Source organism: Metarhizium album, assembly GCF_000804445.1.
Source record: "Metarhizium album ARSEF 1941 chromosome Unknown scaffold_3, whole genome shotgun sequence".
Lineage (NCBI taxonomy): Eukaryota > Fungi > Ascomycota > Sordariomycetes > Hypocreales > Clavicipitaceae > Metarhizium > Metarhizium album.
The window spans coordinates 1,150,843-1,170,535 of record NW_024467577.1 but is presented as its reverse complement, the minus strand read 5'-3'; the positions used below and the strand labels follow the sequence as shown (position 1 = coordinate 1,170,535).

General features: G+C 55.6%; 5 protein-coding genes across 5 annotated transcripts; 3 read left to right on the top strand and 2 right to left on the bottom strand.

The window, feature by feature from the left end:
- Nucleotides 1-197: 197 nt before the first annotated feature.
- Nucleotides 198-1,364, top strand: MAM_02120 (uncharacterized protein; the record flags this gene model as incomplete). Its single annotated transcript, XM_040820919.1, has 1 exon — nt 198-1,364. One exon carries the CDS (start codon nt 198-200, stop codon nt 1,362-1,364), a length of 1,167 nt encoding a protein of 388 aa, XP_040681262.1.
- Nucleotides 1,365-2,341: 977 nt separating this feature from the next.
- On the bottom strand, nt 2,342-5,145 carry MAM_02119 (uncharacterized protein; the record flags this gene model as incomplete). The annotated part of the gene is made up of 3 exons (XM_040820918.1): nt 2,342-2,392; nt 2,458-4,994; nt 5,103-5,145. The coding sequence occupies 3 exons, from the start codon at nt 5,143-5,145 to the stop codon at nt 2,342-2,344; spliced, it is 2,631 nt and encodes an 876-aa protein (XP_040681261.1).
- Nucleotides 5,146-7,624: 2,479 nt separating this feature from the next.
- On the top strand, nt 7,625-8,485 carry MAM_02118 (RmlC-like jelly roll fold protein; the record flags this gene model as incomplete). The annotated part of the gene is made up of 1 exon (XM_040820917.1): nt 7,625-8,485. The coding sequence occupies one exon, from the start codon at nt 7,625-7,627 to the stop codon at nt 8,483-8,485; it is 861 nt and encodes a 286-aa protein (XP_040681260.1).
- Nucleotides 8,486-11,638: 3,153 nt separating this feature from the next.
- MAM_02117 (uncharacterized protein) lies at nt 11,639-13,267 on the top strand (the record flags this gene model as incomplete). Its single annotated transcript, XM_040820916.1, has 1 exon — nt 11,639-13,267. The coding sequence occupies one exon, from the start codon at nt 11,639-11,641 to the stop codon at nt 13,265-13,267; it is 1,629 nt and encodes a 542-aa protein (XP_040681259.1).
- A 554-nt stretch (nt 13,268-13,821) lies between these two features.
- On the bottom strand, nt 13,822-19,070 carry MAM_02116 (ABC transporter, transmembrane domain, type 1; the record flags this gene model as incomplete). The annotated part of the gene is made up of 14 exons (XM_040820915.1): nt 13,822-14,428; nt 14,519-14,602; nt 14,749-15,295; nt 15,342-15,406; nt 15,469-15,519; nt 15,592-15,663; nt 15,714-15,828; nt 15,888-16,232; nt 16,325-16,487; nt 16,555-17,339; nt 17,419-17,652; nt 17,709-18,215; nt 18,274-18,796; nt 18,882-19,070. The coding sequence occupies 14 exons, from the start codon at nt 19,068-19,070 to the stop codon at nt 13,822-13,824; spliced, it is 4,287 nt and encodes a 1,428-aa protein (XP_040681258.1).
- Nucleotides 19,071-19,693: the final 623 nt, after the last annotated feature.

Genomic DNA, 19,693 nt, shown 5'->3' with positions numbered 1-19,693 from the left:
TTTTTTGAGACGGCACCGTTCGAGGGCTTAAGAATCCCTCTACGCCCATGACTCCTTCTTCCCTAGTCGACCAAGATATTGATCCCATCACACACCGCTCAGGGCAAAAGGCCAGTCGCGCTGACTCAAGCCGGTATATGCTGCGTTGCTTCATCTGACGGCATCGACACGCCAACCAGCCTGTCCAGCTGCCAGTCATGGATCGACCCTCTGGCAAGCTGATAGACCTCGCCCTCGTGTCGAAATACCACCCCGTGGCCAACTATTCCTATCCTCGCAAGGATCACACATCCACCGCTTCCGCCAAAAACAAAAACTACAGCAACGACCACGACTCCAGCAACTCGCGACATTCATCGAATGGCTCTTCCCACGGAAGGGAGTCGCTGGGCTCCGAGGGCTCCGCGCCCGGCTTGATAGAGGATCGAACCGACTCCGAGGTTTCGTTGGACGACGACTACCAGTATCATGCTCATACCGCCGAGCTGTGGGATACCTTTTGGCCGCCTCGTGTCGCCTCCAAGGTCAACCACGAGCCATTTCTCGCCCCAAACAAGCAGTACCCGGCATTGATAGCTTCTCCTCGCCCCAAGAAGCAGTACATATGTCTCGGGGAGCGAGCATCTCCGTCATGGCCCTTGGCAACCGGCTCATCGACACCGTCTCGCGCACAAACCAGGAAAGCAGCCGCCACATATTCTCCATTCCCAAAGCTGCCGTCTCTGCCTCCAACCAAAAAGCTGCCTGCCATTCCCGTGTCCAAGGACAAGAAACCTCTAAAGCCATCCAAATCATGCGGCAGCACACCAATAAGACCACCTCGTCCAGCCGAGGCCCTCCTGACCCCCTGTGTACGACACACTGCCTTTGTGCCGGTCAGTCCCGCCGTGGCCGACTACATAATCGAAGATCTCGGTCCACCTCGCGATCAACGCTCGAGCAGAATACCGGACGAGCCATCCTTGGCCCGCCGCTCCCACTGCACCATCTACACTGTTCTCTCCCAGTCGGCAACTAATCTTCCCGTTCCTGAGATCAGACCCTCCCCGACTCGTGCACCCAGGCATTTCAAGTCCCTCGCCGCGCTGCCCCTCGTACAAACCGAGCAAGTCAACCAGGAGCCTCACTCTGTCTTCGAAGACGACTCCGACTGCGAGGACGGGCAGGCGCGCAAGTTCTTCGGCTTCCAAAAGCGCTCCGACAGCTATCACAAGCGCAGAAGGGACCGCTCAAACACAACGCCATCGGCGGCCCAGAAAGGGCTCCAGACAGATGACTGTTCCCCTCTCATATCCGCCGCTGCCCACCAAAAGCGTCATGGACACGATGTTTTTGGACGCCTTCTCGGGCGGAGAAGTCGGTAATGTCGCCCATTGCGATCTAATGACTCTCTCTCTCCCTCTTTTCTCTCTTTTCTACTGTGTTTTCCGAGATGGTACGCCTTACGATGCATGCGCAGGAGTTTTGTTTCACCAAGCTGTTTCTTCATGTTTTACGCCACGATGTATAACGACCCACGAAAGTACTGCCACTTATGAACAGACTACGAGTCTCATGTCTTTTCTCCCATGATTTCTTTTTTTTTCCCCAACAATCATTACGACTATTAGTCTCTTTTTTTTTAAACGCCAGGTAGATGGCGGCACAATCAAGTAGCTAAAAGGACGGTGTTTAGCCCTCGAAGGCTCTCTCGTAATTTGTCTCAGGGATGTGTCTTTAGTTTCGGCCTTTTTTTTCTCTTTTCTTTTTTTTGTGCACTCGCCTTGGACTGAGCGCGGAGCACGGAGCACGGAGCACGGAGCACTGCGGACGCAACCACGCCCAGGCGCCTAGGTGGTTACCGTGACGATGGAGGAATGTTTGCTCATTTGTGTTTTGCATTCCTGACGAGTGCTGGTATGCAGAGTTGGCGATGGTTGTGTCGGACAACGGGGGTCGCGGTGAGACATGTCACACGCCTGTCGGGTACTACGAGTGGTCTTTGCAAGAAAGAAAGAGCCGGCGGCCACGAATAAATTCGAAGAGACAAGAATGACCAAAATCTATCGACAAGATGAGCCTCTTTTTGCTCTCGTGAAAAACTGCTGTGCGCCTTTGATTTGTAACTTACGCGGGTGAAAGACCCGCGACCCTTGCGCACCGTCGTGTGTACATACTAGTTACTTACCTGTCCGATGCGGGCTCGTTATATGGCGTCAAACATTCCAGCTGATCCGTCTGCTCGTGTGCCCGTGTGCCCGTCAATCATTATTCACTTGGCCAGACGCCACGTCCCAATGTAACCCCAGCCCCAGACCGTTTGAGACAGCAAAAAGAGGAAGAGACGCAACCTCGCCCCCCTCTAAAAACGAAAAATCAAAGGCAAAAACTCCGATGCCATGTGTTGGAAATACTACCCGTGGATTATTCATTACCGTGTCCCGTCAAGTCGTGCGTGTTGATCCCCACCCGTCATACCATCGAGGTCATGGATCGTGCCATGGCCATCTTCTCGGTGTAGCGCTTCATTCGTCGTACGCTGATGCGCTTCTCGTCGCGGCCTGCCAGGACGCCAAAGAACCAGATGCTTTCCGCGCGGGCATCCTTGCGGCCCACGCCTAGGCGGGCGGCGAGGTCCTTTCTGGACCGGACGGAGCGGAAAGCAGGGTCCTCGTAGAGGTCCCTGGCGGTGCAGAGGCTGACGAGAGACGCGATGGTGGTGACGCAGTGGGGGAGGTAGAACTGGCGGCGGCGGGGAATGAGAAGGGATGAGCAGCCGACGTAGAGGATGAGGAATGCGAGAAGAACGCCGTAGACTGGCATGCTCGGGAACATCCGAACCTCCTGCGTCGGAGTCGTGAGCGCCATGAAGAGGCCGCCGGCAAGGATCGGGATGAAGATGAAGAGCGTGGACATGAGCGACACGACGGCCACGCGCCAGTGGCCGTTTCGCAGCGCCCGCACCGATACGTGCAAGGAGAGGCAGGCGGCGTAGTCGGCCAGAATGGAGCGGCTTGCGACGGCGCCGTCGAGAGACGTCATGTCACCCCATGGTTGGAGAATACGAAGAGCTTGGTCGAGGCTCTGAAACAGCAGGAATAGGACCATGCCCAGGGTGGCTGGCAGGAAGCTGTAGAGGAAGTTGGCTGCAGAGAAGGCTGCGTCGTCTGGTCGTGCAGCCAGGAGAGGCGCGAACCCAGACTCGAGCTTTGTCTGTGGCAGGAAAGATACAATGAAGAGAGCTAGCAATAGGGTGCCGGTCACGAGGACGAGTGACACCAGTGGCATGTCTCTCAGACACCATGGTAGGTACGTGCCGCCTTCAAAGTCCAGCAGGGCAGAGGAAACCGTCAAGTGAGATCCGATGGAGTGATCGTTGCTTCGACGTTCAGATCGTGGTTCGGTGCCAACTTGTGTGCCGCAGTCTGCTGGCATCGCCGATGTCCCGATGGTGTGCCAAACACCCCCCGTCATATCTCCATTCTGCCAGTATCCCAGCCGGTCGAACCACCGCTCCCGCAGTTCGGCTCTGTAGTCGCAGTTGCGCTCATAGAGGCCCTTGCGTCGGTAGCTGCTCATTGTGTTGGTGCGATGCAGCAATGGTATCAGGTCTGCGATGGAGCGGGCATCCCAGAGAAGTCCAGTCCAGTGACCAAACCAAAACGTCATTAGTATGCAGGCAGCGACCAAGAGCGTAGCATACAGGGCGATTGATACCCAGATCAGTCCTTGGGTGGCCGACCATATCCATCGTCCTTGGCTGTCCACGTATATACACGTAAACGTTGCGCTTAGCAACGGGAGAGTGAAGTTGCCAAGCCATGTAGCTATGCCAAAGGTTTTCAACTGCCAAGGGCCCGATAGCTGTGGGAGCAAAAACGTTGTCGGATACAGGCTCCGAAACAGGGCCAAATATCGCTTTTCAGGGTCTTCATGGGCCAGAGTTGCAAATGGTACAATTCGGAGGGACGCTGCCATGATATTCTGTGCATAGATGAGGATCACTCCACCCAATGTCTGAGGCAAGATACGGAAAACAAAATATTGCCCTGAGTATATACTGCCAGGATAGGGCGTCAATCCGTCGTGCTTTTGCGAGTACACAGCGGCGAATGTCAGGGCCGCCATCATAAATGCGCATAAGGTCATTAACATTAACATTGAAAATGGTCGTAAAATTCGTGGCTTAAAAGTCAGAGGTGGATATGTACGCCCCCGGGGATCAATAGTTTGCAACATATTCGCATCTACTGGAATCCAATGGTCCGCGGAAGACGGTTTTTGAGATGCCGGAGCCGCCACAGGTAGAGTTGGCTGAGGTGTATATGAGATGCTCGAGTCTTGTGGCAGTTTGGTGGGGTCAAGTTGGCATTCGTGCAAGAGAGGTGAATGGAGCATGTCATGCGAGGACGACTGCTCACGTCTGGTGGACTCTGGCGAAGTTGCAAACCCATTGACCATAAACTTTGAGTTCCGCGGCTGGTCTTCCTCACTGTACTTCCCCAAGGGAGGTGGAGGTATGGGTATTTGGCTGGTGCTGGCGCTTCCTCTATCACGAGTTAACGCGTCGAGAGCGTATTGAATATACGGAGTGTCGTCGACGCCAGGAGTGACCTTGCCCGCAGCGAGAGCCAATTCATCCTTGAAGCTGTCCATTCGGGCAGCATTGTCGGCAGCGAACATTGCCAGCTGAGCCTCGTCAAACCGAACCGTTTGGTTTGACATTAAAGCCCTTGCGGTTGGCTGTGGCTGTCGCTCTGACTGGAATGCACCGGAGAGTCCAAATAGCCTCTCTGGACCATACAGCTCCGCAGATGAGTGGGCAGATGAAGTGGGAGAGGGTGGTTCGCGCAAAATGGTTGGTTGTGGTGACAATGACTGCGCTGACAGCGACGGAGCTTGCTGATAGTCTAGACGCTCGTGGCTATACTGAGAAGGACGCAGGCGACGGCCTGATTCCGAATCGTCGCGGATGGTGTGGGCAGAAGGGACTATTTCTCGTGGCGGAAACCAATCTAACAAGACACCAATTATCAGTCAAGCCATTAGTGAGTGTTGGAGGCCGAAAAAAACGGTAGCAGATTAGGAAATCAAGTCAAAAACGGCGTGTAGCATCGACGTACGGGGAGCTTCCACAAACTCAAAGTTTAGGTTTTGGAAGTTCATTGTCGACGCATTTCAACGCAAGCCAGGTCCACTTGGATATACCGGCCAATTGAGGCATGCAGATGCGATGGAGGATGAAAATGCATGATGCGAGAGGGACGAGACTCAGATATGGCTGGGCTTGGAGACTGAAGTTTTTTTTTTATGTGACGAGGTTGGGGGAGCGCGAAGGCAATGATAACCGCTGGACGTTGTGAACGTTGGGCAACCAGCCACCGGCCCCGCGTTTGAGGGCCGGCTCGAGGGAGCTACTCCGAGACTGACTGACTAGCCTTGGCAGGCGGCATCACCCGCGTGCCGGAGCGAATGGGCTTACCTGATGCTGTAGACGGCAAACTGTCTACATTTTAGTCCGCACGGGGAGAAAAGTCCGCGACCGGGCACCAAAATGCAATTTGATTTTGGGGTGAATCATATGTGCGTGTTGGAAAAAAAAAAAAAAGGGCGTAGACCGTCAAAATGTCATAGTAAATGAGGAAGGAACGCCTTGCCGCCTGCCTGCCTTGGCTGTGCCGTATGTACTTCGTACAAGGGCCCCTGGATCCGTCTTGTATGACCGCAGTTGCCGTTGACCCTAGTAGCGGATGGGGTGGTGGCGGGGCCGCCATTGAGGCACCCAGTTGATGCTCCAGATGCCCGACGGGAGGAGGTTGGGACGGCCTAAGGTACCTTTGGATCGTTGGGCCAGTTTAGACCTGGTGGGCATGAGGCTGGTTTGTAGCCGGTGCTTTCTTATCTACAAACAATGCCATGGCCGTAATTACGTCCATCCAGATTCCGAGCTCAAGATTTAATTTGAATTTCCTGACAAGTCCTTCAACGGCACTGTAGCACCTCCCCCCGGGCACCAAGATGCACCAAGGGTCTTCCAAGCTGGGACTAGTACCGCAGACCAGGTACAGGCACATCGTACCGGTACAGGCATCTTCAACAGTTGGTCTCTTGAGCTTCCCACTGCAGAGCGAAGCCTCCAGGCAGCAGAACAAGCTCCAAGTCTCATGTTTCTGGCAGGCCAAACTCGAGCCTCCAGAATAACCCACGCCGTACAAGAATTTCGGCCTACAGGGCTCGGCTGGATTACCAGGAAAGAGACGTCGCGTACCGCACAACAACAAGGTTCTCCGTACGGAGTAGGGAGCAGTCAATATTAAACAAGCCGGCGACAAGTCTGGCCGTATTGGCCCCGGTACCGGCATTTCAGTCCTGTGACTCGTCGGGCACACCGCGGTGGCCAACGGAGACGGCATTGGTGTTTGTTGCCCAGCCGGGTTACCACGTGACATCATCAGACCGAAGCCTGACCAAGACGGATCGCGTGCCACGTAACTATCTCGTTCAGAGCAACATGCGAGGCCTGCCAGTTGGTAGTACGTACGGAGTACTGCAAGAATCAAAGCATGGTAGCCACGAGATCTAAGAATAGAACAGGCTCAATAACGTGTGGCCTGGCATCTGGCTGCATTTGCCCGACTTTGGCGTGGCGTCATGAAGTGCGGATACGAAGCGCGAGACTGCGAATCGTCACCACGCGTGGGACGTATGCGGCCAAAAATGCCAGCGCATCTCGCCGTGCTCGGACGACGCCGGTCCTAGCCCTAAGAATGAAGAAAAGAAAATATATATACTAATAACCATCATTTGCGCCCTCTGTAATCTCTACAAAAAGGCGTGATGTACCTAGATCGACAGCATAGATTTGATTTTGTGCGTTGCCTAGATCAGCGACCAAGCAGCCATCCACATCACACGGGTTCTGCGGAGAGAAACACGTAGGCTATGTGGCAGCGGGTGTTCGACGCTTCCGCAACCATGGAACGATTAAAAAGATACCGAGTGACAAGATCGGCAAGGACCACGTCGCCTTGCAGCAAGTTATTCATTCGCCTGAACCAGGCTGACAAATCTCGACAATTGCTCCCAAGCCGGCTCGTGTCCTCGCGTCATGATCCCGTAATGATGCGCCCTCCCAAAAGGCCAGAGCGGCAATTGACCAATCCGAGCGCCACGCCGGCGCCCGCATCCGCCGTAGTCCTATTCGGGAACGGCGCCGATTACGCTTGGCTTAAGAATCGTTGGGCTGATCACCAGGTGTGAGACGGCGGCAGCAGAATGGCGACAAAGTTATCATGGACGCGTACCTGGGAGTGTAGGTAGACATCTCCGCTTTCAAATCAAACCGCACATCATTATGCGAGCGTTGTAAATCACACAGAGCCATCCATTCCCCCACGGAAGCTTCTGCCCACTTCCACACCTAACGCCGATATAACGGCGCGTCGCCAACCGTGTTTGGCATATCATCGCTTCGAGCTTTCACTCTCATCACCAGTTCGAGCAGCACGCCCACGCACAGATTCCGCAAAAACCATCCCATCGAGCTCGCGAATATCTGCACCTACACGGCTCGAATCCCCTCAAGCTCACAGGGGGAGAAGGGGGAACGACGAGAGTTTCGCGCATGCTCAAATCAGCCGCCAGCATGTCCAAATCGGCGCTGCGCAATGCCAGAATCACGCCGCACCGCTCCGGCGCCCGCGGCCACAGCGACCACGGCTGGCTAGACACGTACCACAGCTTCTCCTTCGCCGACTGGTACAACCCCAAGTTCTCACAGTTTGGGTCGCTGCGCGTCCTCAACGAGGACCGCGTCAAGGCTAGCTCGGGCTTTCCCACGCATCCGCACCGGGACTTTGAAATCTTCAGCTACCTTTTGTCCGGGGAGCTGACACACCGGGACTCCATGCTGGCCGAGGGCGACGAGGGCGAGCAGTCGGACAGGTTTTACAGGATGCGCCGGGGCGACGTGCAGTTCACCACGGGCGGAACGGGCATCGCGCACTCCGAGTTCAACGAGCACGAGACAGAGACGGCGCACTTTTTGCAGATCTGGGCTGTCCCTTGGAGGAGGGGGCTCAGCCCGCGCTACCACACGCGCACGTTTAGCGATGGGGATAAGCGCAGGGGCTTTGTCGAGATTCTGAGCCCGCTCAAGGGCGGGCCTAATGCCACGGCGCAGCAGGAGGAGGACGCGGAGCCTGTTGTTCAAGGCACCATTCCTATTCACGCGGATTTCGCCATGGGCGCGGGCATCATTGCGCCGGGGGAGACATTCCAATGGCTGGTCGGCGCGAATGCCACGGAGCAGAAGGAGAGAAAGGTTTTTGTGCACTTGCCCATGATGAAGGGGGGCAGGGCAAAGATTCGTCTGGATGGACGGGAGGACGCAGAGCTGGACGAGGGTGATGGTGCGTTTGTGGACGGGATTTTTGCCGGTAATCGGTTGGCGGTGGAGAGTATAGGGTCTGAGGAGGCAGAGGTTGTTGTTTTGGATACGGCTTAGATTTTGGGGATGCAGTACTAAATGGAATGGCAAGAGAAATGTAAAATGCAAGTGGACAAGTTGTCAAGTTTAGCATTGACTCCATGCTCGGCGGTCATGAAGTTGTATACTGAAAATGGCCTCGGAAGCGACGTGATTGGCCAGTAAGACCTCTCAAAGGTCAGCACGATCAAGTTTGATCTCATGTGCAGCGGCGGGAAACAAAGGACCCCAGCCGCCGAGTAGGGCCGAGCCGTCCATCGCTACCCGCGCGCCAAGGTCTGCCGGAAAAGGGGGATGATATCCGAAAGTGGATGTGGTTAGTAGTTATTCTTTGTTCAGTGGGAGACTGTCGCTTCTTGCGGAACGAGAGTACCGGGCTACGGCTTGACAAATTGCGAAACGCAGCCGACTGCCGGTTCCCAAGACGATGGATGAGTGACCCAGGCTGCCGGGTTGGAAAGGAGGTTGACCAAGTTTGAGGAGGTGACAATATATGCACATGTTACTGATGCGTCGACAGACGGAGCGGGAGCTTCAATGTTGGGAAGCCTGGGAAAGCAGCCCCGTTTCGACCATAGTACTCGGCTTGGAAGATGTCCCTACTAGTACTCCGTACTTGATTTGAGACGGAATGTACGGAGTCGTGCGGACCAGTGACTGTGACTGTAGATGGTCGGCGTACGGGTGATTAGGTTAATTGAGTCCAACTTGACGTTTAAACGGTAGCATTTGGCTCTTGAGATGGAGTGCCCAAGTTGAACCCGGGGTCATGATGCTTGCCATAATGATGCTTCCTTGACAAATAAATATAGAGAGAGTATGACCTTGTCATTTGGTTCCTTCGCTCGGCGTAAAATTGTGCAATGTGAGCTATACTTGCTGGACTTGGGCCAACGCGTCGGAAGAATATTGCCCACTGAATCACATTTTGTCCCGGCATTCATTCCCCCCGTCTTGGGCGGTTGATTATTTTCACCAACCTGACGAGTGCAAGCACTTTTCTTTGTTTTTGGCCTTGTTGGTTAATTTGAACAGGAAGTCGTTGGTCGTTTAACAGTACTAGGATCCGAGCACCTTGCATCCTGCAACTCTAAGAGTATGCATCAGAGGTGGCGAGCGGCATCGAATCGAGGACATCGGGTGTGCCAGCGGACCCATTCTCCTCAATGGTTTTTCTCTTCTCCTTTCCCTTTCTTTTTCGTTTGGCTGGGGCTAGGCTTGTTCGTTTAGCGGGCTGGGCGTGAAACGGACGAGTCGAGACGATGGATTGATGCCGTGGGAATAAATCAGGACTGTGTCACGTCCGTCAGGACATGGCTGGTTGAGAACGGAGGACCCGTTTTTGCGCTGCCGACATGTGGACCCCCGGTGGTGCGTTGCGCGTTGCACGAGGGCATTTTTGTACGCGGGACATGCCTGGTACATAAGCACACATTGGTCTAGAGGTACCTCGCACGTGGTAGACATTCCGGGGGACGGGGACGGCTAGCGCCGCACTTCGCGTCCAGGTCGGGTGGCGACTTGTAGGTTGTGAGGGGACTTGTGAGCCGCACAGGTACCGTCGGCACTTGACATTAGGGCCCGCGAGGCACGCCAGCTTGTCAGCCCAGGTACCGAAGGACCTGAGTACGCAATGCGGAGTAGAGGATCGGTACTGCGTACTCCGTACCTGGGCACTCAAAAACTTGCGACGGGGACGCCAACCAAGACCCTCCAGTCCCAATGGCAACGAGTGCCGGGGTTTCTGGTCGAGCCGGGCTGGGCTGCGCCTTGACATTGATCCTGGGTGTTGATCGAGTTTCCAGCCTCCCCATTTTTGGCCGCCAACAATGTCGCAGCACGTTGCCCACATTGTTCCTGGCCCCACCCCCGTCGGCCCCGACCAGCTTGACCCAGCTTGAGCAGCTTGAGGCGTCGTCGCCGCCGTCGTCTGGACATGGTCATGGTCCATGGATGGACTTTCGACCAGACACACCTTCGCTCTTCAACCCAACTTCCAATCATTCATTCCCATGGCCGCTTTTTTTTTCCCCTTTCCCTGCCACCGCATTTCGACATCACCTCACTTCGGGGTCACCTTGTGCGCCGCCATCTCTGTCCCCCAATGAACTTCTTCTTCGCTCCTCCGGGTGCCGGCACTCTTTCACCCATGACTGCATCGTCCCGACTCTTCTATTCCTAGCTTGCATTCCAGCCAATTTCTTCTCTCCCCCCCTCTTTGCTTGGGCCGGACGGACAGGCTTTCCTTTCAGCCTCTCGACATCTGAAGCTCTCCGACGTCACACTGCAGCGTCGACGCATTTTGGTCTCGCGCCAAGACCGCCCTGTACGTCGCTGCGCACTCAATGTTGCTTCTCGCGCTGGCCTTGCCTGCTCGTCGATTCCCCAATTCCGCCGACCCAATCAGCACCTAGGCGAATCGAACCTCTCAGGTCCAACGTCCAACGTCCAACATCCAACCGTCTCGCCGCCACCACGACTTGGTGGTGAGAGCTCGCCACCTTGTCTCCTTCACGCCCAGCCCCAACGGCCTCAGGAGTCTTTTCCCAGCCACCCGAGTCTCTCTTCGACGGCCCTCGCGAGACCCCCGACCACGAGCCTACGTCCCACCCGAAGCAACACCAGCAGCATTTGGCTTGGCTGCCTACACAGCAGGCATTCCAGCATCAGGACCCTGATCTTGTCTCGGACCCTGTCCAGGAGCCCGTCTCGAGACTCTCCACGCCAACGTCTTCTGTCCAACGATCCCTCCGCCGGACCCCCAGGTTTGAGTCCGCTCCGTCGCCGAGTCCAGCAAGTATCACAGAGCCACGTCAAATCCATATTGCCGCAGCCTCAATTGGCTTTTCCCCGGGTCCCGTTCCCTTTGCCAGGCCACGTCCAGACTCGTCTGTTGTTGGCTCCGGCTCTTCTCTGTCTGATGATCGAGCCCGTCTCGACCGGAGCAATTTTCAAGATCTAAAAGGGAGCCTTGACAAGGACAATTCTTCCCATATTCCTCGCTCTGAGCATCATTCGGGGCCTCACTCTCCCTCCCGCCGGGATCGGCGCGAGCCGCACCCAGTCGTCAGAGTATCTCGGAACACCCACAGTGCCATTCTTTTTGCTCTTGAAGAGGCTCTTCGGCACCCGAATCCCTTCACGCCCGACATTGTCGAGGAGTCCGCCGATATGGCGGATCTGATGGCTGCCACCCGCGAACTTCCTGCCACCTCCAATGGCAATGGCGCAGCAGCTACCCACCGCCCCACGGCCGGTCCTGCGCCGACCAGTTCACCGTCTGGGATTCGAGGGCCGAGGATGATCATGCAAGAACGAGCTGCCAGGGAGGCGAGACAGAGGGCAGAAGCCGAGCAGCTTGCTTTAGAACGAAATAGAGCCGAGCAGGAGGCACGTTTGCTGGATGAAACACGTCGAAGGAATGCCGAGCGCCGTTCTGAGCCGCAGCACTTGCACCAGCAACAATCACCACCCCGCGGCCACGGCCAAGCTACCCTGGAAGCCACACACGCCCCTAAACAATCCACAGGGCAACAAATAGCTGGGCAATTTGAACCCAACACCACCCAGCAACCCGCCAGATCACCTGTATATGTCACTTCTAGCGGCCGGCCGCGGCCCCAACACCACGCCAGTGCCCCAACAGAACCCTCGGCTCAACACGCGGAGCCTTCGAAGCCTAGAAGCTCGTTTCCACACGCCTTTGAGCGTTGGGAGACGCTCTCTGCTCATTGGGAGGGCCTCACGAGCTACTGGATAAGGAAACTGGAGCAGAACAAGGACGACACTGACCGCGATCCGTTGAGCCAACAACTCGCGCGGCAAGTTACTGACTTGTCCGCCGCTGGTGCCAACTTGTTCCATGCTGTGGTGGAGTTGCAACGACTACGCGCAAGCTCAGAGAGGAAGTTCCAACGTTGGTTCTTCGAGACCAGAGCCGAGCTGGAACGAGCCCAAGAGGTCAATGGCATGCTTGAAAAGGCACTGGAAAGAGAGCGCCGTGACCGTGAGAACGCTATTCGCGATGCCGTCGACCATGAGCGAGGCACGTCCAAGGCCCACAAACAGCTTGCTGAGATGCGCAAAGAGCTTAGCATTTCCAAGGACGAAGCGCGCAGAGCTTGGGAGGAGCTCGGACGAAGAGAGCAAGAGGAGCGAGACAGGACTCTGTCACTACAGTCAGGCCACCCCACCATTGTTGGCGGCGTACAGGTTGTCCCCATGACGCATGGCGGCGTCAGCCGGCAAGGCACTGTCCGGGAGCCCGAGGCGTACCAAGCCGAGTACGCGCAAGGCTACGGCCCTGAGCAGACACAAGCGCCGCCTTCACCAGCCTCTCCGACGACTGCCGGGCCCAGCGGCACCCATTACAGATCCCCAGAGCAAAGGCACTCGCATGCCCGAGACAAATCCGGCGGCTCAGCGGGCACATTCGGCGAAGGTGAGTACATCATTGACGCGGCAGGCAACTTTGTTCTCGACTCTCGAGGGCAGAAGATCCCCCTTGTTGCCGAACCCCCCTCTGGAGCCTCGGTTTCTGATCCAGAGGCAGACGACTACGACACGCCGGCGACGACAAATCCGCCAAGCGGCGCCCACGAACCGGCCTCGACGTCGGCGGGCGAGGGCCGGTGGTCCGGTGCTTATTCAGATCCTCAGGACTACTCTGGACAGGGATACGGTGTGCCTGGCTGGGAGACTGTCCCCCGACATCATCATCCAACGAGGCTAAGCGACGTAATCGAGGAGGAAGACGAAAGAAGCCGAACGAGCGCGAGTCAAAGCCGAGGAGGCCATTGAATGACGTTGAAGGGGCCCCAGGCTGTTCGCACGCGACACCATTCGAGGCTTCTGACGATCCTCGACGACTACGGCGGAGGTTCATTTCGAGGACACGCCAGAGTCCAATCAACAAGTTGGCAAAGCACGCACCATCGGCTGAATAATATAGGAGTGGACACTGTAACTGATTCACTCGCATTGAAACAACGCGCCCCTCTGGTATAATTTGATCCATCAGAACTCAGTACAAACTCTCCATTGTCGATACCTTTTTACTTCCCCTTTCCTGTTTATTTCTTATCCGCTTATTTTTTCCTCGTCTCAACGCCAAGAAGATGTCGTTGCTCCCCCTGTCTTGGCTGCTGTCCATCTGAGCATATTGAAGACACGTTAGATGTTTGCTTTGTACTGGAGACGGACTGGGGGGGGGGTTGGATTGCTTGTAGATACAGGGATCAGTGAATACAACCACGACCTGATGCGCGTTCTTTGTGTGCGGGCGGTCTTTCTTGTCACGGAGCGAGTGGTGTAAAGGGTTGAATGGAGGTTGGGCCTTTGGTTCATTCCCCCGGTCAAAGAGCCTGACTCTCCCACAGGGCCCTGAAGGCGCTTGCTTCCCGCTTCAACAAGGCCTCGGGCTCGCCGACCTCGACGACCCTGCCTTCGCCCATGACAACCACCAAGTCGTAGCGCCGGAGCACTTCCAATCTGTGCGCGACCTCAACCACGGTCCTGCCCTCCATGTCGTGCCAAATCGCCCTGCGCACCTCGTCGTCGGTCCTTGCGTCGACACTGCTCGTCGCCTCGTCCAGCAGCATCACGGCGCCGCGGGACAGCAGCGCCCTCGCCAGGCAGAACAGCTGCCGTTGTCCCGCCGAGAGGCCCAGCTCGCACATGTCGGCGTCGAGCCCGCCACGGCGCGCGACCGCGTCCCAGATGGCCGTCTTGCGGAGCGCGTGCTCCAGCTCCCGGTCCGCCCGGGGGCCGCACCCGGGGCTCCCGGGGTCGAGGTTGTGCCGCACCGTGCCGCGCAGCTCGATGGCGTCCTGGGGCAGCGCCGTCAGCCGAGAGCGCACCAGTTGCCGCGGGACGAGGGCCAGGTCCTGGCCGTCGAGCCGGACGCTGCCGCCCTGGATCTCGAGCAGGCGGGCGAGCGTGAGCATGAGGGACGATTTGCCGCTGCGGAAATGGCGGGTTAGATGGCGCCGTGCGCCCTTGTCCCCTGAACCTTGGCGTCGTGGAGTCTTGTCTTCCTTCTCAGAAGCTTACCTTCCGGAGCGGCCGCACACGCCGACTTTCTGGCTGGCTTTGATGCTCAGGGATATCCCCCTTAGGACGGGGTCGGTCTCATCACTTGGAGGGCATGCTTGTTAGTCGTGTTCTTTTCCCTTTCCGAGGGGGGCGGGGGGAGGGGACGAGCGACGTGCCTGTATGATGCGACGACGTTGTCTAGCTGAATGGCTCCGTATTTTGGCCATTCATCCGGTGGTACGAGGGACTCGCATTCCTTGTTCTCGTCGGGGGTGTGCTTCATGAACCATTTCAGTCGGGCGATGGCGCCGAGGGACGTCTCCAGCCGTGTCCATTGGTCGATGGCCGTTGTGAGCGTCTGGTTGAAGCCGATGAGATTGACCATGGCGAGCCCGACGGCGCCCCTTGTCGTGTGGTCGGGGATGTTGAGGGCCACGGAGACGAGGACGAGTGCCATGCCGGCCACGAAGAGGTCCAGGACAACCTGGAGCCAGCGCTGGATGCAGAACATGGTGTAGAAGGGCTTTTGGGAGGTATCGAGGCGGCGGTGGTTGTCGTGCAGGAAGGCGTTTGCCCAGCCGAAGGAGCGGATGGTCGAGAGCCCGGCGAGGGTTTCGGTGAATTGTGTGTAGAGAGGGGATTTCATCTCGAGGTCGAGGAACCGCATCTGGCGGGACGTGCGGAGGTAGTATTTCTGGATGAAGTAGAGGGCTAGGAAGCAGACGGGGACGGTGACGCCGATGTAGGATGCGCCTGAGGCGATGAGGCCTGTTTCCGCGAGGGCTCGGAGGGAGACTGCTGGGGTTAGATGAGTTGTTTGAAAAAGGAGGATTATACGCACGCAATGTGACGTTGAGAAAGGCCATGGGGAGGGCGTTGTCGATGAGCGTCATGTCTTGACTGAAGCTGGAGGGGGGTCGGTGTGTGTTAGTGTGAGATAAAGGGGGTGGCATGGGCCGGAGACGCACCGGTTGAGGGTGATGCCGCTATCTGTACCGGCGAAGAAGTGGAATGGCGCCCTTTTGTTTTTGATTTTCGGCTTGTTAGCTTGAAGAGTGCGGGTGAGGGAATCGGGGGTTTCGCTTGCTTACCGAACGACGGATCGGAGGAGAATCTCGTGAAGACGAATGGCGGATTTAGGGACGCCGATGAGCGCGTAGTAGCTGCGCCTTGTTAGCGGACAGATGAAGAAGACAGAGCCTTGTGGCTGTACCCCATGTTGAGCGCCCCGAATATGGTTGAAGCAAGGGCAAACCCGATGTAGCCGGCCATGGAGGCGTAATCCGTTGGCCCTGTGCCCTTCTGCGTCCAGAGCTTCAACCAAACCTCTGCATGGCGGATGGTGAGAACCAGGTATTGTACCAAAGGGACAGACATCTCAACTCACGCGGCATCTTGAGCATGGCTGTGTGCAAAACACTCCCAATCAGCAGCCCGACTATGGCTCCTTTGCCCAGGGACCGCACGTAGATCCTGTAGCAGTCAAGGTCGCCCGTCTGTCGACTAAGATCTGCCTCCGTCTTTCGGGCTGGACTGGCCGTTTCTTCGTGGGACATTTTGATAGTAGCTCTTTCCAGCCTTGCTTCGCTAGAGCCAGAGACGATGGTGTTGACGCTGTCGGTGACGGTGTCGCTGTCGCTGTCCGAGATGCCCCATTCCAACGGCTCGACTGAGTCAAAGCGTATCTGGTTCCGCACAATGGTCTTGTCACCGAGCATGGTAATGTGGTCGGCTGCAGAGAGAAAGTTGACTTTGTTGATTACAAACAAAAACGGGTTTAGTTTCATGTCCATCTTGCGAAAATGGGCGTGGGTGCAATCATACCGTGGTTAGTGGCCAAGATGACAGTGGCATTCAACTTTCGAGCAAGGCCGTCTCTGCCCAAGACACGTTGGAAGACGGTTTTGGAGGTTGTACTATCCAGGCCGCTGAAGACGTCGTCCATAAGGATGAGATTACGTCGGGAATATACGGCGCGAGCAAGGGCCTTGATGAAAAACATGAGTCTCTTGACGTGTGCTGTGGGTAGATCATTATCGAGGAGAAAAACTTACAACGCGTTGCTTCTGGCCGCCGCTCAGCGCTACGCCTCCAGAGCCGACAATGGTGAAATCTCGCATGGAAAACATAGAAATATCCTCGTCCAACGCACAGGCTTCGATGACGGCATACAACCACTTCTCGTCGAGGGGAGACTGCGCCACGATATTGTCCCGAATAGAGCAGTTTTGCAACCATGGTGTTTGGTCGCAGTACGCCATGGAAGACACGTTGACGATGATTCGGCCCTTTGACATGTTCGCTTCACCGGCGATGGCTTTGAGCAGTGACGACTTGCCGCATCCTACGCGGCCGACAATCATGGTCATTGTTCCTTGTGGGAATACCATGCTGATGTCTGTGAGGGCCTCAATGTTCTCGCCGACTGTAAAAGTCGCGCTTTCAATGGCCACCGCTGGCAGTGAAGGATTTGAAGCAGGGCAGCTGTCCGTTTTGAATGTTTCCAGCTCGACATTTGACGATGAATCCGCCACGCCTTCGGATGCCTCGTCTATCTGAGACAGTGCAGTAGGGAGTATGGAAGAAACAGCCGAGGAAGCCATTTCCCGCACGTCTTTCCTTTCATCCATGACGAGGAACGCCTGGAGCCGAGAGAAGCAGCCAATGGCGCCAAAGAGCTGTACGATTGAAACCAGAATGTTAAGGAGTGGTGTCGCCGCAATGTTGATGATGGAGAGGGAGGTGAATGCTTCGGCGACTTGCAGTCCTCGGTCCGCTTTGGTCCAGAAAATGGCGACGACAATGATGATGACCGGTGTCAGGTCTTCTGATGCCATGGCTAAAATAAGAGAGTCAGCACATCAATAGCGGAAACGAATCCAGGTAGCAGACGCCCAAAGGGGAGGGGGGCTCTTTACCAAGGGAATTGAGCTGAACCATGATCCATCGAAATCTGATTGACAGCTTTAGTTCGTGGATTCGTAGAGCTTGCAACGAGTCGTGGAAAAAGTTTGTGAGGCCCATCATCTTGACACCCTTGATTTGGCTCAGCATTGTCGAGACGGAGCCGACGCGCTCCTGGATGGCCTTGTTCCATTTCACCCGGGCCGGGCCCATAGCTGGGGAAATCAATGCTCCAGCGGCAGAGGTAACTAGTCAAGTCAGCAAGTCCTGGAAAAAGAGAATCCAAGGAAAAGGGGGTCTTTACAAAAGGCAGGAATAAGAATAAAGAGGCTGGGAATTCCAACGTTTCTATATAGCAGGTATATCGCCACCGGGATCTCAATGAAACTCGCCCAAATATCGTGGATGGCATCGCCAGACATGACAATAGACTCGATATCCGTGCTCATCAAGGTCACCGGTGCGGCGTCTTCGATAGAAGAGGCTTGCAGTCTGAGCGTCTTTTTGAACACCAACGAAGCAAGGCCGCCTCGGTACATTGTCAGCAGCTGATACGTCATGTGGCAATACATGGCGTTGCACACAGCAATGCCAGTATACACGAGGATAGTGGCACCAATAAGGCTCGCAACCGTATTGACGGTCTGATCCTGCTCGGGTTCGCCGATCAAGTTGACGACAGAGTTGATGAGAAAGGGCTGCGCGAATGTGAAGCCCGTGAAGAGGAGGCGGGGGATGATGCCGGCCAAGAACTGCCATTTGAATGCGAGAAAGGTGCATTTCATGAGAGCCCAGCTACCAGTTTTCGAGTCTTGGCATGTAAGTCAAGCTGTTGCTTTACCAAGATGTGATGGGGGTCTTGTACACACCTTTATCCCAAACTTTTTCAAGTTGATCCAGGAGTCTGAAGGAGTCAAACTTGTCTTCAATGACTCCAATGTCATCGATAGCAAGGACTGTCTTTGCTCCAACGAGAAGCAGAGAGTTCAACCACCAAAAAATGCCTCGGCTAATGATGCCGGCGGCGGTTTCATTGGCGGCAGCTTTATTCTCGAATACCATTTCCTTGGGGAACTCTTCAAGGACCAACAAAGTGGCCTTCGCCGTCAATGACGCCGCAAACACTCCGCCGATGGCTTTAAGACCAGCCCGGATCAAGTACGTCCTTGCGGCCGCAATGTCGAGAACGGTCGAGAGAAGAAGGTACAGATTCAGGAGAACCGACGGCCTGACGGCCTTGGAATGCTCGAGCCATGATAATGCAGAAATAACACCTGCTTCCAGGACGCCGATTATTGCTTCTGCGATGGATGTCTTTGTCCGGGAGGTACCAGGTAACGACCATAGCACGGCGAGGGTAATTTGAAGACAGAAGTAGACAGCGACAGTGGCCTACAAACGTGTTCATTAGAGAATAGACCGACTTGAGAGAAAGGTAAGTTATGACTTGGAGGAAATCGCAATCATCAGTGCGCACCTGTTTTGCCCAGAACAACTTGCGTGAGCAAATGATTGTATTACAACGTATGAGGACCGAAAGTCGTAACAGCGCAAGAGTCATGAAGATACATGATGGTAGTAATGAAAGAATGCTTTGCTCGAAAAGAATGGTAAAGTCAAAGACACCTGGTAGATTCGGGCCAAAGTAGTCATCGGTATGGGCCATTATGGACTGTTGTTTCTGCCTGTTTATGTACCACTGAGGTTTACACTCAACTAAACGTGTTATTTGAAGGTTTGGCCCACGTCATCTTCTCGTATTCCGAACTTTGCACATGGCAATCTGGTGACAGAGGGAGGAAGGCAGAAGAAAATAGCTCACGGGTCTCATCGCCATATTAGCAAACGGACAGCGATCGTCGCCGTTACGCCACATGAGTAAATCCCGCCAACGTGACGGGGTCTCCTCATATAGACCTAAACGGATTTCTTCACGGCCGGAACGAACATAACGACAGGCAACAGGGATCAAAATTGCTGTTAGACCAGGACCCAAATGGAAGCCTTCTCCGCATGTCTGCGTCAATAGACACGGGTTGAAACCCGGGGCTCACAAAGCACATCGACGGCTCTCCAACGTGCCGTGGGGCTGGGCGAATCATCCATCATCAATTATCGCCACATGTTGATACCGGGATTGACAGCATCCTTCTCACGGGTTCATGTTGACCTCGTTCTTTGCTCTTGGCGACAGCTCTCTCCTCTCCATGGAGGCAGTGAATCGGGAGACATTGAGTTTAACCTCGACTTTGAGAGGCTGACGCTGTGAACTAAACAGGGGAAATTCTT